Source organism: Rosa rugosa, chromosome 3 (assembly GCF_958449725.1).
Source record: "Rosa rugosa chromosome 3, drRosRugo1.1, whole genome shotgun sequence".
In the NCBI taxonomy this organism is placed as follows: domain Eukaryota; kingdom Viridiplantae; phylum Streptophyta; class Magnoliopsida; order Rosales; family Rosaceae; genus Rosa; species Rosa rugosa.
In genome coordinates, this window is record NC_084822.1 from 35,752,010 (window position 1) to 35,763,271 (window position 11,262).

Here is an 11,262-nt window from a genome sequence, read left to right on the forward strand (position 1 = left end):
TTGTAATCAATCACAGGGCGTTGAGAATGTTGATACCACCTATATCACATACTGCCAAGCATAAACAACGACCTCGTAGGTGGTCCCCGTGACACGGTTAACCTTGCCTACAACATACATCCGGTAGACCGATACCTGAGCTATCTTACCATGGTGGAGGTCGGACTATATCTTATTAGGAGGCCACCCTCCCATGCTCTCCAAAAGGCTTCAAGAAAAGCAATATGTGCATTATGTCCCACATTGGAAATGTAGAATAGAATGAGACATCCTTTAGCTATAAAAGGGAGTCATCCCCTACTTAGAAGAGGATGGGATCCATAATCCTCACACTTGTATCACTACAAAAACTACTTGGCCTCACTCATAGTGGAACTTCTAAGTAGAAGTAGCCTTGCCTCATAGGCAAGGTGAACCACTATACACTTTGTGTCACTATCTCTCTCTCTCTCTATCATGCTTCATACTTAGTCTCTGAATTCTCACAAAAAACATTGGCCGTGTTGCCTGCTTACCCATGCAACTCTCCTACTCCCTCATGCATACAACCATGAAGCGGGGTACTGTGACCCACTTGGTCACTCCCGGACACCAACAACAACTCTTGCTCGTCCATGCATCCATTGCCATGCAACATACCACAAGCCACTGAGGTGCTGCAAGTCCAAGACTCAAAGACCACTCCTGGGGCAGCTAGTCCATCCGAGACTTTGATGTCTACTTGGACCCATTGGGTTCATATAGATCTTCTCCGGCATAACCCGTTTATCTCGATCGAGCTTCACCAGTACCGCACTTCAGAAGTGATCTGGGCACCCATGCTTCCCAGGCTGAGTCAACTCCCGGTGAGCTCCTCGGTAATAACTCACATCCCGGCGACTGACACAGCCATTTTTCATCCTGACACCTCGTACACCGGTGAACCTTGCTCTCAGTACCACTCTCCTCCTCCGGGAACTCACCACAACCTGGACACCGCGAAGTTCTTTCTTCCGGTGATTCACTGATACCACCTAGATTCATGCCACCGGAAGCTCCCTCATCCCACTAAGGACTTGCCTGCCAACGCCGATCATCATCCGGGTTCAGACCTCAAAAAAAAAAAAAAAAAAAAGCTTTGGACACCATTTGTACCGGTGACCTGTACCGGCGACATCTTCACTTCCCGGGAACAATTCGGCTCTCAACGACCTATCCGGGCAGCGTCTTTCACTGACCAAGCCCTCATTCGACCCACACCTCTCGCTGCCACCATCCCGGTGGGCTTCGAGTTCACCTTCGGGTGGCTCATCCCGGTCGCCAGCAGTCGCTCTGAGTGCACTTCCCCTCTCTCGCTGCCCTCCTCACCCTGGGTAAGCAATTCAACTTCCTGGCATCAACTCCAATCGTGACCAAATTGGACTCCGGGCAACGACATAAGTTACTCAATTGAGTCGAAGCCCAGAACCTGTTACTCATGGAGACACCTTCTACAATGTCACAATGAGGTCCACGAGGTTAGGGAGGCAGTAGTACCCCGAGGGACTTGCTGAGCAGATCCCGCTCTCGGTCCCCTCCCAGCACACCCACCCTCGGTATCGCAGCTCTTGGTAACTCACCACCACTCTAACTCTTGGTCACGATCTCACTCTCTTCTGGGCTCCGACTATCTCAAATGGAAGTGAAGTTGACGGTCAACCCCTTACTCTCAGACCAGGTGTCGCCTATGTGGCTCAATCACTGAAAAAAAAAAAAAGGGAAAGAGAGAAGAACTACTAAGTACACCCAGTGTCGGTATCCCCTCTTTCAACCATATGAAAACACTATCCTGTATGTCTTGGTTGTATCTAAGCAGACCATTCTACTTGGTGTGGAGGTAGTGCAGTAGCTGCTGATGTCTTTCTACAACTGCAGCAATTGGATGTTCACTGATACACAGATTTGGAAGCTTAAGGTATTGCGCTCCGAGGTTAGCATAATCACCAACTACACAAATGAAATCAGCACATTCCCCAAACAATGCTGACTTTTTGAAATCAGCAATAGCCATTGATTCTTAATAAAATTTATCAAATGTACATTGCAGGAGCTTCAGAATAACAAGCCAAACCGCTAATTTTCAAGCCAACATCCATCAAACAGTTCTCATTATTGTCTTTCATCTATTGCTTTATTAGACGATACATACCAAGTTTGATTTGAAGTTATTGATTCCAGTGAGAAATTCGTGTAACATATTTTAATCATTCTTTAATAAAGGTGTACAACAAAAACATTCTACTATGTAATGTTATCCCAGTAACATATAACAGTAATTCCCGCAGCAAAGCGCGGGCGAGTATTACTAGTTATTATACATACATCTAAAGCCGAAACACTATTCCTCGCACTGTTCATTTAACAGTAAAATGGCGGTTCTGCCCTCGCTTTTTCTCACAATTTCAGGCTGCCATTGACCGAGGTATACTAGATGTTTCCATCGGTTTCTTCTTTCTTCTACGGACTGTTTCTTTTGTTCTCACTGCACTCCCTCTCCTCCCATCTCAGCGATTTCTGTTCGGTATTCATCTTGAGCCGACGTCATCACTAGCGTGGTGCTTCAATCGATTTCTCAAGTTTGAGACTTTGTGCATGTGTGAGTTTTTTTGTTTTTTGTTTTTCTAATTTCGATTGAATCAGATTTCAATTGTGAGTTGTTGATAGGTATAATTTGGCTCAGTCTCAATTGGTGCTTGGATATGGTGTGAGGCTAGCCAAATTGGCTCAGCATGTTACCAATTTGTTCTTATTTTGCGTCTCTCTTTGCTAAAACGAAATGCTGATGGGCGTTGTTTTATTGAAAGAGTAGGTCTACTGCTTGCCTTCTCAATTTTGGTGGCTGAGAGGGAAGAGTGTTGGTTCAGGGAGAGCGAGTAGAAAGAAAGCCATCCTTGACAGCCGCAGAGGAAGAGAGAGAGATATTCAAGAAGCGAAAATCTGGGTTGCTCTTCTCAATCAAATTGTCAAGGTATAGACTCTCCTCTGTATATGATCGATTCTGGGTTTTCATTGCATGTGCTTTGTAATCTCTGTATTATTTGCATTCTGGGTTCCTAGAGTGATTGGTTCTATGCTTTTCCGGATTTACCGTAAATTTTGGTTCTCTGTATATGAAATTTTGATGATACAGCATACTATATATGAATGGACAAAATGCTCAACTGCATCTCTATGAAGAACTTCCACAATGAAATGATTCTAATCTCATTTTTTTCCCGTCATGCCTGTACATATGGATTTGGTTCATTCTTTTGTGCTTACGATCTTCTGTGACTTAGATTTTGTGATTGGCTTCTGATGCAGGTTTTTGTTGCATCTTTTGCATTGGTTGGGTTATAGTTTGAAAAAGGGTGAGCGTATTTGTCAGTTTTTGATTATCTGTGGAGGAATTTTGGTTTGTGGTTTTGAATTGATTTGATTTGCAGAGGGAGCTAGAGTCGTCAGTTTTGTTCTGCTGGAGAAACCACAGATATATCAGCTATTGTAGTGTTGGGATCAGATTGTGCTCAAGTACGTTTCCTTTCAGAAGAGGATTTTGAATTGGAATCCTCCACTGTTTGTTAAAATCTCCACTATTATTATCTTTTAGAAATACAGTAAGAAACTTGCGTATGCTGGTGCACTCTTGCTCTACAAATTGATTTGTTACTTAGCCAAAAGTTCACTATGCATGTGCTTATCCTTTAAGGACGCTTAGACCAATCTTATCCACTTCCTTCACTATGGAGTTCTTACTAGGATTAGTGCATATATAGTTTGGGTATGGTGATGGACTCCAATTTAATTGATTGTTGTGTTTATGGTTTTTTAGTTCAAAATTTTTAATTGAATTGTTTATAGGTTGAATCTGGTTTTTTATTTTTGTTGTTTGTTTTTAATTTACAGATTGTGCATATTGAAGGGGGAGAGGTTTGAAGTGGAAAAAAGAAAAAAAGAAAAAAAGAAAAAAAGAAAAAAAGAAAAAAAGAAAAAAAGAAAAAAAGAAAAAAAGAAAAAAAGAAAGAGGTTTGGTTGTTAGTTTTATATATCTTTGTTGTTGTTCTGTATTATCTGCTTTTGTTTTTGATTGGGTTGTTTTTTGTTATTAATGTTAATTTTTAGTTGATAATATGGGTTTTTTTATCTTTTACTTCGAAATCTGAGTGATTAATTAGAAACATTTTGTATTTTTTTCTCAAGTAAGATATAGATGACAGAGAAGCCAAGACACAGAGTTATGTTCATATGTACATGGGTCTCATGAGTTTTGCTATCATAGATTTACTATTGATTTTACAAATTAGGGTGTTTCAGCCATTTAGCCATTTAGGTGATTAGTGCAGCATAGATAATACACAATCTTCCTACTTATTAAACAAACTCATATCCCAAAGCATGTGAGTACTATGCTGGTATAGTTTCCATTTTCACTAACTTTAATTGCTTATGTTGTTACTCATCTATCAAAGTTTTACAATAAACTATAACAAGCACATGCCCAGATATTAGTTAACCGATGATCGTAATTGATGAAAACTTTTTATGATGCGTGCATGTGTCGAGAGATTAGTTAACCAGTGCCAGTAATTAATGAGAAATTGTTATTGCCTTTGCCAAGAGGTTAGTTACCCTGATATCGGTAATTAATGAGAAACTGTTCTTTTTAGCTTTATTTAGGTTTAAGGTTTGTTGTATCAAAATATGTACTTGCCAAGGTGTATGTTCTTGCAGTTGTGTTATAAGCACAGAGCATTACATATTCATGGTCTTGGCGCGGTAGATCTATAATTATAGGTCATCATAGAAGAGGAAGTGACCCCTTCATATATGCTGGTCCAATTTAAAGTTGTCTCATGCTGCATATTTCTGCCCATCTAGCTAGCTTGCCTAAGCTCATCTACAGCAAAGTTCAGACTGATATAGTGGACCTATCCTTTTCTGTTTTCCCTTTACTGTGGGGATGAAACAAATTTAATTGAGCTTTGATGAGGAGGGTTAATTATGTCCCATGCATCTTACTTTGATGTGGGCATTGCAATGATTATTTTCATTGCGATATATAGCACCAAGTACAGCAAATTTCAGCATCCTTATCTTTACGGACTTGCATGTTCGATGATCAGAACTGGGCTATGGGCAGAAATGGCCTGCCAAATACTCCTTCCTCTGTTTGATGATCAATTTAGAAATGTGTTATTACTTCAAACATAACTAACAGAATAAAGAATGATTAAGAAATAGAGAATTGAATAGACCTAGAGATTGAATAGAAGCACACGGACAAGAGCAAGTTAGAGATTATAAAAAGCATAATGAAGAACGTGAAAACAGCCCAAAATATGAAGAGCCAAAGCTAAGATCCCGAAATTGAGGCCTCTTTAGCAGACTATGTTAGTTTGGTTTTGATTACTGTAAATTTTATGGCGCAGTACTTGCTTTGAACCAGCTATTATTCTCATTTTTTTTTTCCCTTTTTTTTGGTTAGTGAGAATGTTTGCGACTTTGTGGTGCTAATTGCTCTTTTCTGTGTTCAAGTTTGTTTTTTTTTTTTCTTTTCTCATGAGAATTTAGTATGAGAATTGATTTTGCTTCAATTTGCAGCAGACTGGTGATTGAGCGAAGGAGAAAAGAACGGTTGTGGGTCTGGTTTTGTGATTGAAATTATCTGCCTGTTAATTCAGACGTTGAATCGATCAGTACCTCGACGTGACATAAGCGTCGAAGCGTTCATCATTAGCAAGCAAACAGACCCGCGGCATCGCGCGGGAGGAATTGCCTAGTAACTATACTAAAACTCAAACAGGAAAACGACAAACGAAATGAATAGTGCGCTGACGATTCTGCCCTTGGCTCCAGCCTGATTTTACAAAAAAGACCAGCTCCACCTAATCGCTTCCTTCCTGTGGTACCGGCAAACAGAGGGATAAAGGTTCAGACTTTCAGAGTGAGAGTGGAATTTGATCCCTCATTTTGGGTGGCTGATCGGTGCAGGCAGAAAGAGAGAGGGGGAGAGAGAGAGCATAAAATGGCCATCGTTGAGAGAGAGTGATGAATTGTTTAGCTCTTCTTAATCAAATTGTTAAGGTATAGTAGTTTTTGATTCTTTGCTTGGTCTGTACAGAGAGCGAGAGAGAGAGGGGTTGTTTCGTTTTGGTTATTTGCTGGACTTGCAGAGGGAGGGAGGGGGAGAGAGAGAGGTGGGTTGCTCTTTGCTTCGATGCACGCATTTTCTAATAAATTTCCAAGGTAAATTCTATTTCCAGACTCTGTTTGATTTCAATTTGTGTTATGATGAAGATAATTTATGGATTCTAATGATTATCTTTTGCATGCAACCTAACCCCATATTTGTGCAGTTCATAAGGTAGTTTTGGGGCTGACTGTACCAGTTCTCCGTTTTACTGGTGCATACTGTTTAGTGTTGTGTGGTTATTTGAGTGAGTCAATTGGTTGGTTTATACCAGGTGGAAGAGCTGAATGTATCAATGCCTGTGCTATATGGTTTCTATAATATTCCACCACTCAATACTGTGACGACTTGGTCAGAAACACACATTCTATGATATTCTTAACCATAGAATGGAAATGGTCGCGTACTTTTAACTTTTCTTTTTGGGTACTAAGATTCTGTGGCTTTTGTATAAACTTGAAACCATGTAATTGTCACTCATCAATCATACGATGATATTTTTGCATAGTTGAAATACATATGATCTATATTTGTACATTTTCTGCCTAGGAGAACTGTATTGAGTCTTAGCCCCAAAAATCCTGCACTGAGGTTATGAATACAGATGTCAAGTAAATTAGTTTCAGTGTTTGTTTATAAAGAAGCATATATAGCAGTGAGGTTTCAATTTCTTTGCAGGTTGGACATTGGAGTATTTATATGATAACACTGAAAATTGTATATTCAGCAACATTTATATCTCAAGGTTTTAATTGTAACTTTAGATGTAAGTCAGAACTAAATACACCATATTCTTCAAATTCTGTTACTTGGATCATTTGCTTACAATCCTCTTCTACCAACATGTTTCATAATGGGAACAAGTAGAGGAAAGTTAACTTGGCTGGAAACATCTAACTATTTCATTGTCACTGCAGTTCCATAATGAAAACAATGATTATGACAGGGACAAAGAACTAAATTGATTATTGACTATTTGGAGCCTGTTAGCTTCAAGGGCAAGAGTTTAGGCCTGTATACCTTTGACAGATCTCTCCCACTATTACTTGAAGCCTTTTTCCTTAGTGATTATCATCTACATATGATTATCTCATTTATAGATAATTTTGCAGTTGTACATATTAATCTCTTTGTATTCTGTTATCACTTTAGTGATTTGAGTTCTACTACAATTGTAACTTCTGTATGCATATCAATATAAATACAGCACAAAATTTGCGGCTGTTTCCTTAGTGATTATCATCTACATATGATTATCTCATTTATATATATAACACTTTAAGTTAATGTGTCTTGGCTTATGATTGCGACTGCATTACATATGAAATTTGTGAAAAAGAATACTATTACATACGAAATTTGTGAAAAAAAAAAAAATTGTAAACCCACAGCATTGCGCGGGGGTAATACCTAGTATATACTAGTTTCCAAATAATGTGCAATAATGTGTGTTTTGCTTCTCTCTTTGGCCAGATATTATGCTTATATGTTTCATGTTTGTGTAATTTTCAACAACATGATTACAGGCTTTTATTTTCTATTATTGGTTCAATCATACAATGATCACTTAACATAAACACTTAATCTTAAACTGTCTTCCCTGAAAACCTGATGTGCATACCATCGCCAAATGCTAAAATAGGATTCCGAGCAACGCGTGCTTCTTTGATTGTTGTGGAGCTGTGAAAGTTGACATAAATTCGATGATTAAGCTAAATTCAAAAACCTTGTTGTAACATTTTTCTTGAAGATGAGACATATGAAATTTACCTAAACTTGGTGACAAATACATGCAGAAATGTGGCCAAGAACACTCTACTATACTCTGCTCCAGCACATTGCCTCAATCCTCCACCAAAAGGCATGAAGATCTTTGATGTGGCAAGTGAATCAAGGTCCTAATACATACAAAATCAAATTATCTGCTACCGAATTTTGTAATTGCCATTATCGCTCGAAGAAAATTAAGTGAAGTTATTTGGAGAGAAGGCAATGAGACTCAACCTAAAACACGCACCTTCCAACGCCATGGATTGAACTCGAGGGGATCCTTGAATGACTTGGGACTCAAGTAAAGAGCAGAGGGGACAACCATAATGGTCCAATCTTCCGGAATTGTATACCCTGCAAAGGATTTGCTTAATTAAACAATTTATTGACAAACTAAACTTCTCCAAGTCGATAGCAAAGGGTATAAGCAAAGTGATAAGAGCATACCTTTTATTGTGACATCTTTCAAAGCTCTGCGTAACAAGCCAGGTGCAACATTTCCCAGCCTGAGAGTTTCGTTGATAACCTATGTTTACCAAAGACCAGTGAGTCATACGACTGAAATACTATTATATTCTTCAAAGTGAACGAAAACATGCTTTAATAGCAGAACTTACCTGAAGAGTGAAAGTCATGGATTTATATTCGTCCCATGTGAGTGGAGAATTCGGATTCTCTCTATTTTTGAGAATTGCATCATGCTCAGCCTTATGATGAAAGATAATCAATTATTAATGTCTTAATCACAGGAGTTAGAACACTAAATTGAGTTTCAAATGAACCTTTCTTTTACTTACAGTCAACTCTTGTAAGACTGAGGGATGTTGTTCCAGCAGACTAAAAGCTAAAGTCAACACAGCTGAAATGGACTCAAAGGTAGCAAATAAGCCCCCAAATATCAACAGGACACCAAAATCCTCTGTCAAGAACTTCTCTTTCTCCATGTCATTGCATAATTGATCGATGAAATCTCCTCGGTGTGTCTCGGGTGAATTGCATCTCTCCTTTAGCATATCCCTTAGCATGGTTGTTACCTTCTTTTGGCCCTGAATGAATGAATACATAATATTCTAAATCTATTTGATCTCAATAATTGAAAGGAGAAAGTTCTGCAGCTTGTATAATTATTGATGTTAAATATTACCTTCAAACACTTGTAGTATCCAGTACCAGGTATATTCAAAGGAAAGGACATAAGACCTTCAATGACTTCAGCAAATTTCTCACTCAGGTTCTCAGTTGATTTTTCAGCATCATAACTGATCATCTGCTTTGCACTAAAATTCAAAACCATCTGCACCGGCAAGGAAAGATACGTACGTTACTTATGACAGTAAAAAAAATTCATGATAAACACTGTAATGAAGTGATTATGTGGGCTTGTAACTTACAACTGAGGCAGCATGCTTCACTTCAACAGATGCCCTACTAGACCACGAATGAAGAGTTTTGTTGACGCAATCCTCCATTTGAGGGAGCAACTTTTCCTTGAGGTTCTCAGCACCGAAGTGTTTCATGAATGTGCTCCTTATGTACTTGTGGATGACGCCAGTTGCATTTGCCTTGGTATCGCCTACAAAGACTTTTGATATTGTATCCATGTACCATAGTTCAACAGACTTGCCTTCTTGCTGAAAGATGTAGTTATTGAACTCAGGATCAGCTGATATTACGACAGGTCTACCCGCCAAACTAGTCCGGAATATAGGCCCATATCTGCAAGGCAAAGAGAACAACACCTCTGTTAAACAAGATTCGGCATGCAACATAGTATCATCAGAATTAAGGACAAAAAAAAAATATAACAGATGACCCAATGGAAAAGATAACATTGTAAATTGATAGTCAAAAAATTGAATTTTACTTTTGAAGTCTCTTCTTAATGAAGAGATGAACATCTAGGGAGTAGCTCGGAATGATCAAACTTAAGGTCTCTCCAATGAGAGGCAAGCCCATGGAACCAGGAGGCAGAACCCCATTGCATTTTGGGTTCCTCCATTTGGCTATCCAGTGAGTGATATATATCAGTAGCAGAGCTACTAAACTCAATCCCATAACATTCCACATTCTAACTACTTCACTTTCTGCAAGTGTGTTAGTGTATGTGAAATTGTTTCAGAACACAGAAAGGGTTCCATTCTATTTATACAACTCGAAAATAATGCATACCCTGTCAACTCTCAAGTACGAGTACGTACGTACTCCAGCAGCAATGATCAAGACGGGTGACCAAATATAGAATAGTTAGTGTAGACAAAAGTCAAGAATACTAGGACAGAAAGATTAGAATCTGCAAAATATTCAAACTACATCAGCTACTACATCAGCTACTACATCAGCTATCTGCTGTAATGTGAAGAAAAGTACTTGAATTGCACTAAACTGCTAATGGCCGGCATTAAAACTTCGCAGAGAAACATGGCCGCCACTTTAGAATACTGCTCAATATTCGTGGGAAGACAACTTCCTGAGCCCTTGATGGCAATCTTCCGGGACCTACTTCTTTATTGTGAAGAACTCTGGTTGAAGGATTCAAAACAAGTTGACAATTGCAAGTTGTTCAATGCCATCCTCGCAGCTCAATCATTCAATCTCGTTCATAACTTACATTAGATATTTGGATTACTATTCTTACTTAGTCCAGCATATACGCACATGCGATGACCAGGAAAGTATTATATGAAGAAAATGGTTTTGGTCAATATAGTACGTACATGAGGTTTGTGATCACAATCTATTAAAGCTTGAGATTCAAGTGGTCACTTTTTTGATCGAAATAGGTCAGCCCTTTCATTAAGTTCAACAAGCAGTACAAAAACGAAACACCCCTATGGGGTCAACAGAAATAATTGTTCCTTAGAACCTCCTGAAATCTTTATTCTAGAAGAATAAAAACTCAAAAACTCGCCAGTACACCCACCTTTTAGAAAATCCACGCACCTTTATTCTAACAAAAATCAAGAAACCTCGAAGCAGATTTTAAGGCTCTGGTTTTTGCGACCCAAACAAAATTTAAATAGTACTATGGGCCCTAGAGCCCCATTCCAGCCAAAAGCAACCCACAGCCTAGTTGGAATCCCAGATAGCCCAACCTGTCAGACTATCAAATGCCGGCCCACATTCACCTCCACCCTTGTGAAGCCCAAACTCAGGGAGCCCAACAACACTCAGCCCAGTAGGAGGACAAGGCAGCCCAGTCAGCCCAAGACGCCATCACCGATCTCCCTCATCTCAGATCTCCAGCCACCAAAGACAGCACCGGCACCGGTGCCTCTATCAAGTGCAGCCCATGCCCAGCACTAGAA

At 39.2% G+C, this 11,262-nt stretch overlaps 1 protein-coding gene and 1 long non-coding RNA gene across 6 annotated transcripts; one reads left to right on the plus strand and one right to left on the minus strand.

The window, feature by feature from the left end:
* Positions 1 to 1,826: 1,826 nt before the first annotated feature.
* Positions 1,827 to 7,419, plus strand: LOC133738877 (uncharacterized). 5 transcript variants are annotated; one of them, XR_009860349.1, is made up of 8 exons: positions 1,830 to 1,948; positions 2,066 to 2,614; positions 2,828 to 2,986; positions 3,322 to 3,368; positions 3,444 to 3,528; positions 3,904 to 4,023; positions 5,599 to 6,953; positions 7,105 to 7,419. It is a non-coding gene; the product is annotated as an uncharacterized LOC133738877 (long non-coding RNA). The 5 variants fall into 5 exon arrangements; XR_009860347.1 differs by lacking the exon at positions 7,105 to 7,419 and having other exon boundaries at positions 1,838 to 1,948; positions 5,599 to 6,243; positions 6,354 to 6,724; XR_009860348.1 differs by lacking the exon at positions 7,105 to 7,419 and having other exon boundaries at positions 1,827 to 1,948; positions 5,602 to 6,724.
* Positions 7,420 to 7,569: 150 nt separating this feature from the next.
* Positions 7,570 to 10,087, minus strand: LOC133738191 (cucurbitadienol 11-hydroxylase-like). The gene is made up of 9 exons (XM_062165654.1): positions 9,822 to 10,087; positions 9,349 to 9,673; positions 9,102 to 9,251; positions 8,755 to 9,003; positions 8,575 to 8,664; positions 8,405 to 8,483; positions 8,205 to 8,311; positions 7,958 to 8,085; positions 7,570 to 7,867 (listed from the first exon to the last, which is right to left on the minus strand). The coding sequence occupies exons 1-9, from the start codon at positions 10,022 to 10,024 to the stop codon at positions 7,774 to 7,776; spliced, it is 1,425 nt and encodes a 474-aa protein (XP_062021638.1). The 5' UTR covers positions 10,025 to 10,087; the 3' UTR covers positions 7,570 to 7,773.
* Positions 10,088 to 11,262: the final 1,175 nt, after the last annotated feature.